Below are 18791 nucleotides of genomic sequence, written 5' to 3' on the forward strand. Positions count from 1 at the left end.
GGAGGGCGGGTCTTTTTTGCGGGGACGACAGGTGAGCAAGAAGCTGGGACGCTGAGAGACCGGCCAGAAGACGAGAACGGGATTGCGCGAAAAAAGAGAACAGGTTCTCAGCGTTGAATTCAGGCAAAGGAGCCGTTTGCACAAAAGACCACAGGAAGGCTTCTTCGCTCAACACGGGATTACGTAGCATTGCTGTGTTACGGACTCGAGTAAACAGCTTATGTAAGGGTGACGCGCGGGAAGGAACGACGCTGGCGCCCTCTTTCGCTGTGGCGCCTGGAGGCAAACCAGTGGCCACTCAGCACAGCCCAGCCCAGCTCGGTGACGTCGGCCAGCGCTAGGCAGCAGCAGCAGGACAATAGGCCCAAACCGGACGCTAGACCGTCCGTTAAATCCAATGGCACTAGTCTCCTTCCGGATACTCAACTACGATATCAAGACGCAGCAGGTAAAAAGACTGAAGAAGAACCCCGGGCTATGTACATTATGCGAGGCAGGGAAGGATGTAATCTGGAAATGCCAAGTAAAAAAGGAGAAACAAAAAGTAGAAAACAAGCAGCGAGTCTGTGAAGAGAAGGCAGCAGAAATGTTGCTCTGTGGGTTTCCCCAGAACGTCGTCATAAAATTACGCCTCCCAAACGCCCAGCCACTCGCTCCCTGTGTTCGCTCTCTCTCGCCCTGACTACTCGTACGCTTCTCTCTCCTTTTTGTCTCTGTTCGGTTCGTCACCCACCCCCTCACCACAGCCGACCCCGTCCATCATTGTCGCACCACATAATTCATCCTCTCGAGCCGATCGCACGCCCGCATCTCGAGCCGGTTGGCAACCTCCATCTTGTCGGCGTCCTGGAAGATCCAGCCCTGTGCCTCCTCCTTCAGCCGCTGCTTCTGCAGCATCTCGCGTTCGCACTGCGCCCGCAGCGTCCGCACCAGCGTGACGTCGGCGTAGCTGTCCAACTGCGACAGCTTCTGCGCATTGTCCTGGAAGGGCGTGAAGTCGCGTGGGTCCACGTAGTACTTGACGTTGTTCGGTGTCCGCCGACCCAGCGTGTATGGCGGCTCGGCCGCGTCAAACACCATCCGCGGCATCGCCGGCTGTGACGTGCCTTCGCCCGAGAAGAGCGACGACAGCAGCGGCAGCACAAACAGGATCAGGATTGGCAGCAGGCCCACAACCGTCGACCAGAGACTCTGATCCTGCTGTGGCTGCTGCGCGTTGTTGCCAGCTTGTCGTGGCCGCGTCCGTGGCCGCGCTCCACCAAACTGATGCACCCGGAACCCGGGCCCGCCGCCCATGTTGAAGACAAACTGTGGTCCGGTGTCGAAGCCTGTGTGTGCACATGTCAGCGAGAGAGACTTTGCAAAGGATCTGACGCCTTGGGGCTGCACTGACCTCCGAACGGGAACCCCCCACCGCCACCGCCGCCGCCAAAGAACCGCCGGAACATCTCCTCTGGGCTCATGTCCTCCTCCCATCCGCCGCCCATCCCGCCGCCTCCTCCACCGCCTGCTCGCGATGCGAACGGGTTGTTCATCCCCGCCCCGCCACCGCCGCCACCGCCGCCACTGCCAAACCGCGAGTCTGGGTCCGTGCCGTACCGGTCGAACTTCTCCCGCTTCTCCTTGTCCCCGAGTACGCCAAAGGCGCGCGACACCATCTTGAACGCATCGTCCGCGTTCGGGTGGCTGTTCTTGTCCGGGTGCGTCAACAAGCTCTGCTTGCGATACGCCTTCTTTACCTCGCCACTCGTCACTGTGCGCTCGATATCGAGGATCTCATAAAAGGCCGTTGCCTGGCAGCGACGAATCCGCAGCACCGCCGCCTTTTGCTCCGGTGTGTATGACCGGTCTTGGTTGCCCTGGTTGTGCTCACGGTGCCGTCCACCACCGCTAGACGAGGCATCGGCCCCGGATGCGGTTGCGCTGGGCATAGAGGAGGAGTGAGGGGGGAGGTGGAGAGGGGGGCAAAAAGAGGGTGGAGTTGGAAGTCGTAGGTGGTCACGTCAAATAGATGACACCGGGTCTACCTCCTGCCAAGAAGGAAAGCGAAGCGTAGACGGCAGGATTAGCTGGCTTGTTCGTCCAGGTGGTTCTCAGGCAGATACCACTGTTCGTCTAACGACCAATGCACTTCGTCTCAAGTCGTTGCTCGACTGAGCAAATGGATTCTCTGCGTCGCAGCCAGAGGATCAGATCCCCGAAAAGGACAGATAGTCCAGTCAGTGACCGTAGTGGTGGAGGAGGTGGTGACGAGGTCGAGCGGCCAGCGAATGTCTGGTGTCGGGTGTCTGGTGTCTGCACGTGTGAGACTACTGCGATGCGATGGCCGATGCGTCTGACGTGCTTTTTTTGATCGTAATAGGGGTGCGACAAATCCTGGCGTCGAGACGAGCTTTGATAAGCTGCTGCTGGGTGGCTAGCGAAAACGGCTGGAGTTGGCACGGGCGGACAGCCTCCAACAGCGACGGGCAATGGCGATACTAGAAGAATGGACGGCCCTGGCCTTTACAATAGGGAAGACGATAAGAGTATACGAGTAGGGAAGAAAGAGCCCTGGAGGCAGAAGGAAAACGTGGCTCATCTGATCGATTGTGGCTGCTCTAGTCGTCTCCGTAGATAACTGTTACTGTTCCATTTTTTATTCCCATTATTAAATAAAAAATTCTCTCTCCTTCCTCAAAAAGCACGCGGCCGGCGCGACTGCTTAGTCATCGCTCGAACCTGCCCAATTCGTTCAGTGTAGTGGAACGACGTCACTGAGACCTTTGACGGGAGAAAATTTCCCGTCCCGTGAGAACTCTCCTCGCCCGGTCTGCCCACACACAACGCTCTTGTCGTCTTCGAAGCCCGGTCACGGATACGGAGGAATACGCAGACGCGTCCGCACGCCATGTCTGCGCCAGACGCGCCCGCACCGCCTGAAGTGCCCGCAGAAGCCAGCCAGTCGACCTCGCTGCTGGCCAAGCTCGATGCGTGGGGGTGTAAGTGCCGCGTTTCTGTTCTTTGTTTTTCGGTTGTCGGCCGTCTTCTGACGCTCTCCCGCTCCAGCCTCGGCCATGCCGTCGATGGGCCTCGCCACGCTTGTGGCTGCCCTGCACACGCGCCCTGTCCAGCCGCTGCCGCTGCTCTTTGCGCCCGCGCTGCTCTTTGCCGGCTACGTCAACGTGGCCGGCTATGCCGTCGATGCGGCCGGCATGAGCGCCGCCTGGAGCGGGCTGTACGTGCTCCTGTCGCTGCGGCGGGGCCGCGGTGGTGGCGGCGTCGGACCCGGCCTGATCGCCCGCGCCTGGACACCGTCCTCACAGCGCACGTCCACGCGCCGCCTGCAGACACCGGCTCGTCGTGCTGTCAGCGCCGTTGCCGTGGGCCTCGCATCCGTCAACTGTGTGGCCGGTACGGTCACATACAGCATCACGGGCGACCGGGCCGCTGAGGCCGAGGCGAGACGCGAACGCGACCGCTGGGGCGCTGAGAAACAATGAGCTGGCAGCTGTGAGCTGGCTATGGAGCTTCTCGCTCTCAAATCGTATGGTAGTGTCCAGGTAACAGAGGGACTCGACGGGGACATGGGATGGCAACTTTACGGAACAACCCAAAAAGCAGGCCTTGAGCCAAGACGGACTTGTACGATCGACAGAATACAAAGCCGAACACAATCGGCGACATATAATATATCAAATTAACAATATCAAGTATGCCTTGAATTATGTACTATATATCTGTACTCTGTAGATAACCCCCAATTTCAACGTAACGCCAGGGGTGATGCATCCATGCGGAAGAAACATGACGTGTCTAGTTTGCAGTCCAAATGAAATGGAAAAAAGAATGAAATAAGAGCACCCGATTGCTAATGTCTGTGCGTTTATCAGAGTGGAATGAACCAGGGGAAGACGTGCACGAAGGCGCAATACAGCTGTTCAAGCACCACCCAAGAAAGAAAGAAGAAAGCCAGTTGCACTCCAGTACCCCATTTCCCAGTCTCTACCAAGACTTCTCAGCTCTTGATAAGTCTCCCGTTTCTTGTACGTATAAAAAATACCGAGTACCCGTGTCCCGTAAACCCAGTTCCGAAAGTAAGAAAGAAAACAACAAGGAAAGAAATGATGTCTCTTGGCACGGTGTCCATTTGTGTCGGTCAATGCCGTCTGTGGTGCTGCTGCATCTTCGACCCGGAGATCATCCAGATGAACAGCACCGTCATGGAAACAAAAGCGGCACGAAGAAAGTGTGGCACGCGGAAGCCAACAGCAGCTGACTGGGCTGGGCCTTCGTCCACATGCAGTGTCTCGTCTGCGACCAGCGACGCAATGTGCGACAACTCAAAGGCACGCATGTACTTGACATCACAGTCACGCTCTTTGATGCCTGCGTATGTCCGGTACTCGTGCACGATCCGCTCGTTGTTCCAGCCGCAAATCTTGCGCACCACAGCCACAACGCATCCTGTCCGATGCTTTCCGTGATTGCAGTGAATCAGAAGCGGGTAGTTCTGACGGTTCAGCACCAGGCGGAGAATCGCCTCCATGGTCGAAAGAGGGATCTCCTCCTTCTTTGTGCCCTTCATGCCAAACACATGGTGCTGTATGTTGTTGGCACTCATAAACTTCTGATAGCCTTCCGTGAAATTCTTGTCCACCAGTGTGCTGTGTTTCTCGTTAGCGCCATGGCGCGTCAAGAATCTTTAGCCTGTTGGAAACAAGAAACACATACACAATCGTCTTCAGGCCCAGGCTCTTCAGATAAGCGTAATTCTCCGGCTGGGGATAGCTGCTCCGGTATAGGCCTGAGACAACCTGGCCAAAGTTGAGCGGTGCCCCAACAGCAATGTTCGCGCTCTGATGGGGAGACGTAATTTCTTGTATGTGTCAGCAGGTGTTGACAGGGGTAAGTAGGGGTCGAGGGGCGGGCTAATTACCTTCCGCAAGCAGACCTGAGTCCGCAGCGCTCAGAAAAGCTTCGGATGCGTTGGACGAGGCAGAGGAGTACGCCGACGATGAATAGCTGGCACCGCTGCTGCTCTTGCTGCTAGACAAGGACGTAGTGCGTTCCATCGTAGGCAGGTTCACGGCGATTGGCAGGTCGTCTAAAGCAGGACTGCTGCTGCTTGTGCATGTTCCGTTACTGGTGCCGTGGATGATGCTGTTGCTGACGTCCTTTTCTGGGAAGCTCTCCAGTAGGTTGGGAGTGCTGCCCTTACGAAGAGCCGCACTCTGTGTCTGGCAGAGCTGGATATCGCGCTCGTCAGCAGTAAGCTCCTCGGCCACGAAGGAGCGAGTATTCCGTTTAGTGACCATCTTCGCTGCCTTTTTCTTTCGAGCAACAGAGAAGCAAAGGTGCAGTCGGTTTTGAGATATGCCTTTAACGAGGCTGCAAAGGTGGGCTAGGAAACGGTGATGGCCGGTGGCATATACTGCCAAAAGGAGATCCAGGAAAAAGGTATCCTCAGGTAGATATAGCAGCCGGGGATGAGGGCAGCCGAGTACCAAACGATGTCGGGAAAGGAGTGTGTATAGCTGATTTTGTCTGCGTGTTGTGTTGTCGCTGATGGGGGTGATATTGGACGGTAGATGGCCGGCTTGCAATACAGGCGTTAAAGCGTGCCTTTGGGGGCCTGTGCAAGTAAGTCGAGCGACTGCCCACCTCTTATTAAAGAGGATTGCTCAACGACGCTGTGGGACAGATCATCTTGCCGATGTGTGCAGACGAAAAGTGGCAGGGAGGCTTTGTGGAGAAGGCGGAGTGTAATTTGAGAAGAGGACGAGAAATTCAAGGCGAAAGTAAAACGCTGAGATCGAAAGCTACTTCGTAGAAGTAGATGAAAGAGAAAGAAGGCCGAAGAGTGAGGGCAAAAAAAAGGTGGATTCCTTTTCTGGTGTGGGCTTAGGGGATTACTGGCGGCGGTCGGTGAGGAAAAGTGGAAGCAACAGGTGCTGATAAATAGTGTACAGGCAGTCAACAGTGCGCGAAAAGATGACCCAGAAAGGACGTCCAGCAGTGTACGAGTAAGGATTAATGAAACTATCTTAATACTTGTTCATTTATTTATGATGCATTGGCAGTGGGGGAAGGCCCCGGCCGCGAGGACAAATCTCATCCCGTAAGAGGAAAAGTGACATAAAAGTAAAAATAATACGGAGTACACACGACACAACTTGTCTATGCTCTATTCGTGAAAGACATCTTCAAAGAGAGGAAAGCGTGGATTCTTAGTGGGGAGATGGCCGTCATTCCACCATACAGAGGAATGAGGGCACAATACGAAGTACGGGGGACTCGTAGACTGTGGCCTAGGCGCATTCTGAAAGCAAGGCAAGAACGATCGGCCTTGGGCGAGTACCAGTACTGAAGTACTCCGTATTGGGCACCTCGTGACCACCTCAGCAGCCTAAGGAACCTAATTTGCCGCCCCCTTCCGAGTGCTTCAGTCACGCCATGGGTATAGACGGCACAATCCGACCGCTTATGTAATGCTCGCAGAGGCAAATAAGCTGTCAACAGGTAATTCAAAAAAGGAGGTTTTGTGCACCGTTGCGTTGTAAGACGTACGAGAAATATGGAAACCTTGTTTTCTCGTAAACCTCCAGGACGCGATAGCCGCCGCGTGCTCGAACCAGATCGGTGCCATTTCGGCAAGCTCTTGCACACCACTGTCTCGTATTAGGTCAGCCTGTACGGAGTATTAAATTCGAGCTCTTTGTAAACGCCGAGGCCGACGATTAGAGGTCCGATTTTACTGACAAGCTAACTGGCACCGACCATTTGATCAAAGCCTGCTTTCGCACCAGGTTCGCCTGCGAGCAAAGAGCAGGAGCAGGTTTTCGGTATGATAGTGTGGAACGGGTCAAGGAAGAGATGCATCAGACACACAATCGGTGGGGTAACATCTCTATTGGATCTAAAGAATGGATTTCGTCGAATGCAAGACCGATCCATTTTAGTCCAAATGTGCCTGAAAATAGGCATACCTCCGTGCGTCTACGCACGGTTCAGTTTCTGGTATTGGCGACAGCGGAACGGAGCGCAGCCTGCATGAGCGAAGGCCTTTTGAGTGTCAGGTCGAGCCGGAAAATGCATCCCTCTGACTGTGCACTCTCATCATCACGCAGTCTCCTGTGTTGAAATCAGGAGCAGTTATTGGTTTACCATCTTTTGCTGCTGCCTGGTGCTGTCATTGCTTCTACAACTTCAGTCCAGATTCGGCTCCAGACGTGGTGCCAGAACTAAGACAGATGTCGAGCCTTGGTCTAATTTTAGAGCTCCAAAGAAGCATACGTGCACTGTCATCGATGTCTGACTAGTGCCTAGATCTACAGGAGAGTGTAGGCAGCAGGTCTTGTTGCTGCAGTGTGACTTCTAGTCGTACTCGCATTATTGAGGTTGCCTGCTAGCGATGCGCAGCTGTCCGCTTTGTGTGAAACAAATGTCTTCAAACCCCTGGCCTGGCGAACGCTATACTGTGCTTACTATGGTGGTAAAAGTTGGCGACTGTTTTGCATGGTAGTAAATGTTGGAGAAGGAGCATTATCGAGGCTCACAAATGCGGTGAAATCGAGGCACTTGGCTCGATAGCATTTCTTGCGATGCTCATACTGTCTTGAACATAGAGTCCGTACATTGCTGCCTCCGCAAGCATTAAAGAAGATACCGATTGGCTCAATCAATGGCTCAGAGCGTGTCGAGGTCATTTTCCAGCCACCTCTTTACTCCAGGAAGCCATGGAAACGGGCACCGATGTATTCTGCGGAATTGTGCTGGTTTGCTGCATAAATCGGATGTTACACTCCCAAGACACGTTCCCCAAACGCGACCATTGCATAAACTGTGTTTTAAGTGACCAGAATACACAGCTGGGTCATCAACTTGTTGCGAATGTGAAGGTCGGGAATTCAGAGCTCTAGTTCGCCGGTGGTTCCCTCGTTGGTATCGACTGTCTTTGGGCGGATTGACGGGCAAAGAAATCGAGCGCGTATTGACACATCGCCGGGATGGTTTTGTGTTTTTCGGCAGTGAGCAACGGAGATATCGACCGAGATGAAATGCTACTGGTGGATGAAAGTAAGCGGTAAGGCAACGTCAGGGTTTATTTCAGGAAGAAGTTTGTCAACGGGAACGACTCGAGATACCGGCTGTTATTTTATTGTCTCGAGAATTGGCGACAGTCTCCCAAACGGGACATCATATTATGAAGAGGCCAATGTCCAATAAGGAAGTACCTCTCTGAACTGCCGTCCCGCTTTCCAAAAATTACAGTGATCACGGCCCAAGACTCGACAGAATAACAATGTTTAGTGGACTGGCTATGTATAAATAATATCCAACCAGGGCAGAGCATTCTGCATTGCCGGGCCCGATTCCAAGCACAGCAGTAATAGTGTTACAATGATTTCGCCAATGCATTATCATGCATCGTCGTCCTCTTAGTCGCTGCCACAACCCTCCTTTCGCCGATTTCTGGCTGGGGTTCCGTGCTTCGTTTCCAATCCCATACCAGGGTGTGTGTCTCCTGATTCTCCTCCCTCCTCCCTTTTCCAGTTCTGTAAGTACTGCCTTTCCTCTCCCCTCCTCATTACCGAAAGGCGTATGGTCTAGAGCGAAATGCCCAATTGCATTTCTGTGATACCTGGACACAGCACATTACCTCTTCTCTTCCCCCATCACCCCAAGACAGACAATATAACAGAAAATCGACAAAAAACAGCAATGCGGCAGCCGTCAAATCAGGACGTCGTAACGAATATTCCGGTGACTCATTCCAAAATCGACAATAGGAAATAAACAGCAACGCGCTAGGAACACCGCTACAGCCGCAACTCCTCCGCTATCACAGTGCCGACGACGCCGTTCCGCTGCGAGAACCGTGATTTGAGTATGCGGAACGACAGGTCTTCAGGATGCAACAATTACAACGTACATGGCCATAGTGAAAAAGGCAACATGACTTATTGCCATACAATCAGGAGGATGGCGCGACTCCCAGGAAATAAACGTATGAAAGATGTGGAAAATCACGAAAGCCGCCTGGAAAAAGAACACAGATATGAGGAACGCAAAAGCAAAATGGAAAACAATAGTGGTACATGAGATGTCTCCACCTCTGGGGGTATTGGTGAAAGGGTGAAGATATGGGGTACAGTGGAAAGCTTCTGTATGATGCGTCGGCTGATTAAACAGAATAGATGATAGACAACGAAAATGATGCAGAAGACAAGATTAGGAGAAGAGCTCGAGGTCGTTGCAAGACAGACCGCAATGAGCCCTACATCTGCTCGATGCGCGCACTCGGCATCTGTATGCCCGCGGTTTCGAATTCGATCTTGGCGTCGCCCCACGGATCATACACCGTCGAGCCGTAGGCCGAAAGCTGCGGCATCTGCGGCACCTCGACCGGCTGCTGATACGGCACCCCGTTGTACCACTGCTCCTCAACCACATGTGATTGCGGCTGCGAGTGTGTTATCTGCGGTTGTGGCATCTGCGATTGCGGCTGATGGTGCTGTACATATTGTTCGTGGGCGCCCGGCGCTGTCTGGGCAGCAGCATGATGTGCCTGGGTGCCTTGCTGTGGTCCCTGATGTGGCGGGTAGTGACCGAGCGTGGCCTGGTTCTCGATCGGTGACGCGGAATGCAGCGCATAGGTTGCTGCTTGTGTTGCCTGGTGTGTGTAGAAGCTGTCTTGGGTGGACGGGCTGCGACCAGCAGTAGAGTAGCTGCTAGGGCTACTCTGTATAGATGTAGCCAGGCCAGGCGTCGTCGAGTACGGGATGTCCATGGCCACACGCTCTAGCGACTGTCGTGGCATCTGGTGATACTGAGCCGTGAGGTGGGCATTCGGATTCATCGTCGCAACGCCCGGGTTATTCTGATCAGTCACATAATACGGATGTTGGGGCATGCTGCCCGTCCGGTGCAGAATCGTCATCCCGGCGTTGTGCGGCGCCATGGCTGTAGAGACAATGGCGACACCGGCAGCAGAAGCGTTGGCGGCATTTGGATGGTGCACTGGTTGCCCGTTGAAGTCGTTTGGCGCAGTCGAAATGCTGTGGCGATGGGCCGAGGCGTATGGTGCCATGTCGTAGTTAACGTGCTGGCCGAAGTCGGCAAAAGATGCCGCACGGTGGACGGCATGGCCCGGATGCTGCACCATAGGGCCAACGGCCAAGCCCTGCGGTGGCGACCAGTACATGGTATTGCTCTTGGGCGTCGATGGCGACTCATCGCTGCCAGATTCCGAGGTACAGTCGTCCAATTCAGACGAGTGGATGCCGCGCTGGTGCGATCGCCGTTGGTGCTTAACCATAGTCGTCTTGCGGCAGAAGCTGAGACAGTTAGAAAGAAAAGCAAACCGTGTCAGGGTGAGAAACTGCTTACCTCTTCAAGCAGCCATCGTGGGCACACTTGTACGGCCGCTTTCCGGTATGAATACGGCGGTGGCGAGCCAAACTCGACGACTGTAAAGTTGAGGTCAGCCACAGCGTTTCGAAAAGGGCATGTATAGCTGCGCAAAAATAGCGTTGGGGGCACAAACATCAGAGAAGCGCTTGTTGCATCCAGCATGCTGACACATGTGTGGTTTCTCCCCCGTGTGTGTGCGGATATGGACAGTCAGAGCACTGCGCTGGATGAAGCTTTTGCCGCAGCCAGGCGTGTTGCACTGGTAGGGCCGCTCATTGGTGTGAATGCGGTAATGCCTTTGCAAATCCGACTTGCGATTGAAGCTCTGCATGTTGTCAGCGGTGTTCACGGAAGATAGGTTGCACCTGGAAGTCAAGCGAGCTCACCTTGTTGCATGTTTGCCAGTCGCAGCGAAACGGGCGCGGTGCGGGATCGTGATCCACCAGCTCCATGAGTTCCATCTCTATGGTGATACTGTAAGATGGTTTGACGACGTTGAGAAATCGACTATCGACAGGCACGGAACGAGGCGTCAAAAGATGTGAGAAGTCGGTAATATGTATCGGGTTGTTTTATATATGCTGGAGCAAATATATGCGTATCAAGGGCGGGAAAAGATAGCCTGTCCTAGGTCGCTCTACAACCGGTGACAAGGATGCGAGAAGAGAATATTAAACCCTAGAAGAGCCGTCTGGAGAAGGGGGGTAGTATAGACGAAACACACTCGCTCGAAAATGGCGTGGAAGCTTGATCGACCTTTATGCGCTCGGAAAACTATGCAGATTATGGCGGGCTGCTCAGGACACTTTCCAGGCAATAAAGATGTCTAAAGTGACGGGAAGACCTTCGAGGAATCAGTTTGAAAGAACCAAAAGTGGCACACAAATAACAAAAGGCTTGGATGTGTCGTCCAGCACGTCCACTTCTCAAAATGACGTTTCGAGCTCGGCCAGAAAGTCACAATCGAGGAACAGGGGGTAATAAATAATTAAGAAAGAGAAGCAGGGCGTGTGTGAATGTAAGAATGTAGGGGAGCACCGTGCCAGATGAGGCAACGCAAGGGTATGTGCTGTGTTCAAGCGTGTCGTAAGACTTGTGTGAACACACGGCGACAGTGAGGCTCAAGTATGCCGGCTATATCAACAAGGTGGAAAGATAAAGCCGACAGCAGACAGAACGGCAGGAGGGTAGCAACAGGGAAGATATATCAGAGAGGGGAATAAGCAAACTCCATGGGATGGTGGAAATGGGAGAGAGGAGTGAGAGGTAGTCTCTTTATGAATACACCAAGTCGGGTGGGAAGGAACAGTCCGGTAACGACTGTTGGTGTGAAGATTGAAGGATACTTAAAAGAGAGAACAGAGCGAAGAGAAGAGAGGGCCGGGAAGGACAAGAAAAGCTACTTACCAAAGAACACAATGACCAGGGGGGTTGCTCTAGGCTAGGTCGTACGCACAGGCACGCTTTTTACTCCCACGAGGTTTTCAGGCTAACGATCAAAAGCCGTTAGGTGGTTGCGACAGGCTGACTAGGCCAGGGACGCCTCGCTAACGGCTGCTGTACGTGGTATAAGTTTGAAGGGGTAAGCGCCAGTTGTGGGCCTCTTTCGGAGAGTTGCTCGTGTTGGTGGATGGTTTGGTCGAGGTGCTGCAGGCCTGGTTGGTCGGTTGATTCCTTGTTTCGAATTACTCGTAGAGACCCTCCGTTTTCTTTTTTCCCTCTTATTTTCGTCCTTTGCCCTTTTCAGAAGACCGTTTCGCTATATTACAACCTACACAATAGCATGCGGAAGCGGTTGTGGATTCGGCCAGATTTGAATGCGCCCACTGGTTGTTTTTTGTTTTTGAAACCTTGCAGTTTGAAGCCAGTGAATGTTTACCGAAAACGCGTCGAGTGATGTGTGATTGTCGTAACGCAGGTATAAGATCGCAATGAAAATTGGGCCTTGACGGGAAAAAGGTCAGTTGTCGTCGCTTTTTCCTGGATGTCCGTAGCCAAGCTGGATGGTAGAGCATTAGAAGAATTCAGGGGGGGGGGACAAAGACAAAGGCAGGGGGCGTGGGTGGACAAGCAAGACATATATACGGACAAGCATTCGATTTGCGCGATCTGCCTCGAGAGAACAAGAACGAGATCAGATGCAGGAACAGGAGCAGGAAACAAAGACCCAGGAAGAGAAGGGGGACGAGGTAAAGGGCGAGTATTGGTAGGTGAGAAGCAGGGACAGTAAAGGTGCCGGTGATGCAAAGAGATATGCAGAGAGACATGCAGACGGTGCAGCTGGAGATTATGGGTCGCAACGAACTCACCTGAGAGGGTAGTAGGCGTTATTTGGCTGATTTAGTCTCGCCGTTTGGCTGGTTCTCACAAGCTTGCAATTGTGCTTCTGCTGGTTGTGGTGGAGAAGGGTCGGAAAAAGAGCTAAACTGAAAAGAATGCTCGGGCAGTCTGCCGCGTGGAAAAGTCGAAACGAAGGAGCTCTTGCGTTTTGGCGTTCTGCATTTAACATGCACCTCGTCGCAGTGGATGGCCGTTAGGGTCCTCTCCAAAATAGCCAATCGGTTTGTGAATAGGTGGAGCCAGCTAATAGGCCAATTCTCGTCAATGTTGACAAGAGGGACCTCCCTCCGAGATGCCTGAATGCTGGCTGAGCGTGTTGTGGAGCAGCGATATGAAGCTTGTCGTTGGGCGCGCAACAACTGACCAGGAGCTTATCGAAAAGTGCCCAAACAATGCAAGAGAAGGTGAATGCAAGAGAAGATATATGCTAGTGCAAAATGAAAGGACAGAAATGCGGAGGACGACCAGGACGACCGGCAGGTGTAGAAGAAGCACGACAGTGAGAAGAAGCTGAGCCAGATGTAGAGAGGGCTAGAAAGGAAGAACGGGCTCGATATATATTTGCACACGAATCAGATTAACGAACGCAAAGCTAAGACTGGTTACCAGGGTATACCCGGGAGAGGCGAAGAAAGGAGAGAGAATATGGGGTTTTAGGCGGCAATCTTGGTCGAATGTCAAGAGGTCGAGACACAGGAGGACAATATGTACCGATTCGTACGGGCGTTACGATACATGACAGATGAGAAGACAGGAACAGCTAGGATGTAAACGAATGCACCATAACTTTAGGGTGAATAGAGAAGAGAGTACGAGGTTATAGATATCCACTGCGGTCAGTCCTGGTCATGGCCTCTGGCCAGGGGTGGCCGTTGAAGAGAGAAATCGGCTAGTGAAGCTACCCCTCGACCCTGTACTGAACAGGCGGAGGAAGACGCAGCAGGCAGTGACGAGGGATAGAGACCACCCGCAGGGGTGGTAGCGCAGGTACCGAAGAGGGTGACATGGGAGAGGGAAATATACTCCGCGAGACAGTGAAAGGGTATGGGTATGGATACTCGTCGAGAGAGTGAGAGGGACAAGCCGGCGGGCCCTGCCCGCCTTTCTGTTTATTATTCCTCTTTTCAATTTATCGTTTTTATGTATTAATCGTTTTGGTAGCATCGTATTTTCCTCGTGGTATCTGAATGTGGTATGTAAGGCAGGGGTGGGCGGAAAGGGAGAGTCGGGGGAGAGTCGGGTAAGGTGCGAGAAGGCTAGCCGTCCGAAAAGAGAACAGCGTCGTGGGCTAGAGAAGGGGAGCAGCCCCCCTGCTCCTTTTTCATGGTCGAGAGAAGATACTCGTACACCCTTCCCCGACCAATATGTCATAAATGGCAATCTGATGGAGCTTCCGGGGCCTGCAGCAACCGCATGGTCTCCGTGTGCGCACCCTACCCTTGGCGAGTGAGAGAAAGAGAATGACGGGTATTTGAGGCGGACCACACATCCCGGTAAAAGCCAGCGCAAAGAAAGAAAAAAAAAAACGTCGAGACTGGGGCTTTGAGATCTCACCCCCCTTGTCCAAACCACATCCCTGTCACCACCGTCTCCATTTATCGTTGACAGAAGCGATCCTGGCAAACCGTGTTTACGCTGCTCTCGAGCGAGTCTTGACGGCCATTTCGTCTTTTCTCCCCTCCCTCTCCCTGTCGCTCTCTCTGTGCGTTTTCGTGTCTGTCTGATTGCTCCTTTCTCGTTGTCATGCAAGCATATTAAAAACCAGGACTGCTGGGGACGCCACTAAATGAACATACGAGCAGACCGGCTATGCCGTCCGTGGAGCTACGCGCTCGTCATGTCTGATCGCGATGATGTCGACTTTGCTGCTGCACATGTGGTCGTTCTCAGGTCCGGCGCAAAAAATGCGGGTGGAATGACAAAAGTGAAGGACCGCGGAGCACACAATATCGTGCAACGACGTCCTACATGTCTGCTTTGCTCTTTCTAAATTTGGCAGTTTGGGAGCTTTTCCCCGTCCTTAGTCGAATGAATGGCCGTGATTGGCAGTTGCGGCCGAGCCATAAATTATCTTAGGCTGACTAACTGAGGGGTGAGCCCGACCTGGACACGCCATAAAATCTACGAGGCGGCGTACTCGTATACACAATTGCTTGATTTGCTTTGCACAGACCGTCTTTGTATATGGCTGAGAGGAGAAGACGGAGAGGACAATAGAATGGCCAAGACAGCTTACACGAAAGAGAAGCAGCGATGTGCGGCGAAACGGAGGAACCGGCGGTAAGAAACTCAAAAGGCGGGCTGCAGGCTGCAAGAAAACGAGACAAGAGGGGTGCAGATCCCCTCGCCAAAGTATCTTAAGATGCATGCTCACATGCTCATACGTAGTAGCATGCAAGAGTCGGTCTATTATGTGCGGAGTATGTATCTTGGCCGGCGAACGCGGGTTGGCGAACGAGACGGCAGGGGTGAACAGAGGTGAGAGGTGAGGAAAATAGGGCAGCAGCCATCCTAATTGACAACCAAGAGAACCAACAGAAGCCCGGAAAGGAAGGGGGGCGTGTGAGAATGCGGCTGGTCACGATGCAGGCAGCTGCTTCGCCGGTGCAACGACAGAGTGGCTGACCAACTGGCAGACCTGGACTGCAGACCAATGGTGAGTCGGGCACGTAGAAGCGACCAAATGGAAATTGAAAGTCAGTCGGCCTGAATTGCAGCAAGACATCATCCTTGGCTATGCTGCAGACTGCAGATATACAATGTATGACGGGAACATCTGTCAACGGTTTGATGCAAAAGTGGAACACGAACTACGAGAGAGACTACAAGGGTCCGGTACATAGTAATAAAAATAAAAATAAAATAAAGAAAGCAAAAAAGCCACGCCTAGACACTTTCAGGACCATCATGGCTGAATGACAGCCTAGACACGCTGTGGGCTGATTGAAGTTGCCGAGAACCCGTGAACAGGCAACGAGCGGCCAACATCCTCACTCTTTCCCCTCGACTTTTTCGACATTTCCCTTTGTCTGGCTTCTTAGCCGTCGTGACCTTCATGCCCAAAACGGTAGGTAGACAACAGCAGTTAGAGCGAACCAAGACGAACCGGAGAAAGAAAAACAACGAAAACAATAGATGCGACGCCAACGTCGCATGCGCGTGAGAGCAAAATAACGAAACAGCAACAGGCGAGAACACGGTCCAGGGCTTGGAAAGTCACGTTGCAATTTCGGGGTTTCCAACTCGTACTATGTGGTGTCTATGGTGGGGGGACAGACGAAGCCAGGCTGGGGCGAGGCGTTGATACCGAGACGTTCAAATACAGGCAGAGCTGTGCGCTCACGATGATTTTCTGGGCGACTAATTTTACGAGTGGACACAGCAATACATGCTAAGTCTGAAAGGAGTCGAAATCGGGCGACAGCCTAGTCACCTTCGCAGCAATTGCTCGTCCATCCCAGACTAGGCAGCAAGTACATGATACGATGGTGATTATGAGGAGGATGAGAAGAATTGCAGCCATTCCCCTGCAGCAGCCAGAATAACAAAGCTACCCCAACCCTCCCAAGATCGAACAGGTTCCTGCCGTCAACCCCTGATCCCGGACGGTTCACAAGACGCAAAGTGCACGAAAGGATACATCATATCAGTGTTTCGCCCCCCTCGAGCCCAAGAAGATCAGCCCCTCCTCCCTTTGCTGGTTTCAAACACCGGCGCCCGCAGCCGTCACCGACCGGCCGACGGCACCCTAATAAGCAAGTCATACCGGGCGCTGGAACTACGCCACCTGGCTGGTAGCTCGCAAAAAGCCTCGCCCATTGTTACCGTAGCTCTGCAAGCTTGCATTCTATTAGCAAAGCACGGAAGAGCCGGCCACTGCTCATACCCTCCGTGTTCTCTCGTCATTGCCATTATCCGTCTCTCTCTGGACCAATCCCAATACTCCGTAGACGTGCATCCAGCTATTTTAGACGGAGTCGCCGAATTTATTGCGTAAGATACGCAATATGCCGAGAACGATGCACAATATGGTAACCTACGGGAAAGGTGGGGGCCAGATTAAATCAGCGTTCAAGTGCGATACGGAGAAAGATACGCCATTTTAGGACACGATGTGCTATGCGCTGCATGCTGGAGACTGTCTGTAAAATGAGTTATCCGTAAGTCAAAGTCAACGCATGCTTGCCTACGGAGCACGAATGCATTGCCTGAAGGAGCAGATCGGAGAGCCCGCGCTCCTTTCCATCCTGGTTGCCCCTCTTTATTTTAGGGGAGAGAAATTTCGCATTTACGAGCATTATGTATTTCTCCGTACTTTCAAGTATACGGAGTACGGAAACATAAAAGAGCAGAATCGGCCGGGAAACTCAACGAACAGGAAACCAGATCGCCGCCTCAGATGCGTCGCCGTCAATACGACGTAAATTAATGCCAGATAGCGGTATACGAGGGTCTATAGACCGCGGCAGGCAAGCTGCTGCATGGAGCCTCTTATCGCGAAGTGACTACACCGCAAAGGCAACCCCAATGCTCCGTACTGAAACTGAAAGGGGACCAGAAAAGCCGGCCGTCTAATTTAGCTCGTGGCACTATCGCCCTTTGCCTTCCATCATCACCCGTGTCTTGGACCAAACAGTCTGAGGCTTTCCGGTAGAAGACATGGGGACCTCGGAAAGCATATTGACCCGGACAGCGAGGAACGGAGCCGTCTTTCTTTTCTGGCCACTATATCGGACACTACTATTGATTGCCGACCTTGCTAGGAGACTGTGAACGGAATGGGCGCGGAAGCTGTCCGCATGCTTAGCCTATCTTACATACACATACTCCGTACAACAAGCCAAAAGACCACAAAGAATGCCGCTATTGCCCGCTTTCCTGCCTCTCGCCCTCTGTAGCCGTGCCTTGTCTGTTTTTGTACAGGGCCGAGCACTAAGGCTGAAAGCAGGATAGCTGCTATTGACGGCATGACGAAAGAAAAGCAGCAAATTAAAAGCTCTGCTCCGTACAGATCCCCGGAAAGCTAGATACCAACAGACAGCCAGCCTGAGGCCAGATCTACAGTGCCATCACTCTCCATAAAATGTCGTGAGCCCGTGGAGATTTGGTGGAGATCCGTTGAGTGGAAAAAATCATTGTCAAACAAGATACTGCTTGCAAGCTCCGGTCCTTCTCACGGGTGTGGTGCTTTTTAGCTTGCAGCTTCTGCTGGATTATCCGATCAAATGACCTTGCGTTCCTATCTTACGGAATGCATAACAGTCGTGTTTCTTATCTCGCGCCAACCTGTTCCATAATCGTGCGTCTGTTCTCAGGAGCCGGGACAGCCCTTGGATCGCTGCCGAGCTCCTTTCCCTGTCGACTGCAAATCATTTTCTCTTAGCACTGCACCGGGCTCTATTTTGCTAGATCGTGTCTTTTACTACAGGTACTCCTTTTGGAGCCTGACAAATCGCCCTCTCCCTAAAAATTAGGGGAGAAAAAGGGGGAGAAAAAAGACATCGCGCAAACAAAGGTCCAGCCTCCTGGGCATATTTTCGCCGGTCGGCTGTCAAGCTCATTCGCAACCGACCCCTTGCTTAGCCGTGCTCGTGGCTCTTAGAGACAGGCTGTCAGTGCCGACCCACAATAGGTCGGCTCTTTTGAAAAAGACATTAGTCGAACTATAACACGCACTAATAGGCGAGAACCATCACCTGTGAGGATGCCAAGCACGCTAAACTTGGCGTCGCAATTCCTAAGCTTTTCTTGCCACTACGCCGCATGGTTGTGATATCTTACACGTACTAAGGAACGCTTTTATTATCATATTTTATATAGCTTCTTAGAGCTCTGTAGTCAGCATTACGTTAAGACTTGACTGGCTTTGCAGTCGCTCATCTCGGTATTTAATGACTTTTGGCAATACGAAGCAGCGCGCTCGTTGCTGAACTGGCTGGCGATCTCTCAGTTTCAGCAGGAGTGCAATCGCTGAGGCGACCGAGCTGAGTTAGTGCTTAGTGCTCTTATCGCCACAATTATGTCTCCCATTGCGGCCGAATAAAAGTATCTTACGA

At 52.6% G+C, this 18791-nt stretch overlaps 4 protein-coding genes across 4 annotated transcripts; 1 reads left to right on the forward strand and 3 right to left on the reverse strand.

Moving 5' to 3' along the window:
- Window positions 1–759: 759 nt before the first annotated feature.
- Window positions 760–1931, reverse strand: CMQ_6857 (er associated chaperone; the record flags this gene model as incomplete). The annotated part of the gene is made up of 2 exons (XM_014320543.1): window positions 760–1328; window positions 1394–1931. The coding sequence occupies 2 exons, from the start codon at window positions 1929–1931 to the stop codon at window positions 760–762; spliced, it is 1107 nt and encodes a 368-aa protein (XP_014176018.1).
- Window positions 1932–2890: 959 nt separating this feature from the next.
- Window positions 2891–3482, forward strand: CMQ_6653 (uncharacterized protein; the record flags this gene model as incomplete). The annotated part of the gene is made up of 2 exons (XM_014320339.1): window positions 2891–2981; window positions 3049–3482. The coding sequence occupies 2 exons, from the start codon at window positions 2891–2893 to the stop codon at window positions 3480–3482; spliced, it is 525 nt and encodes a 174-aa protein (XP_014175814.1).
- A 656-nt stretch (window positions 3483–4138) lies between these two features.
- CMQ_6768 (tyrosine phosphatase family protein) lies at window positions 4139–5297 on the reverse strand (the record flags this gene model as incomplete). The annotated part of the gene is made up of 3 exons (XM_014320454.1): window positions 4139–4646; window positions 4714–4858; window positions 4919–5297. 3 exons carry the CDS (start codon window positions 5295–5297, stop codon window positions 4139–4141), a joined length of 1032 nt encoding a protein of 343 aa, XP_014175929.1.
- A 3962-nt stretch (window positions 5298–9259) lies between these two features.
- Window positions 9260–10726, reverse strand: CMQ_6979 (c2h2 finger domain containing protein; the record flags this gene model as incomplete). Its single annotated transcript, XM_014320665.1, has 3 exons — window positions 9260–10319; window positions 10372–10451; window positions 10529–10726. The coding sequence occupies 3 exons, from the start codon at window positions 10724–10726 to the stop codon at window positions 9260–9262; spliced, it is 1338 nt and encodes a 445-aa protein (XP_014176140.1).
- Window positions 10727–18791: the final 8065 nt, after the last annotated feature.

The sequence above is a fragment of the Grosmannia clavigera genome (genome assembly GCF_000143105.1).
Source record: "Grosmannia clavigera kw1407 unplaced genomic scaffold GCSC_108, whole genome shotgun sequence".
NCBI lineage: Eukaryota > Fungi > Ascomycota > Sordariomycetes > Ophiostomatales > Ophiostomataceae > Leptographium > Leptographium clavigerum.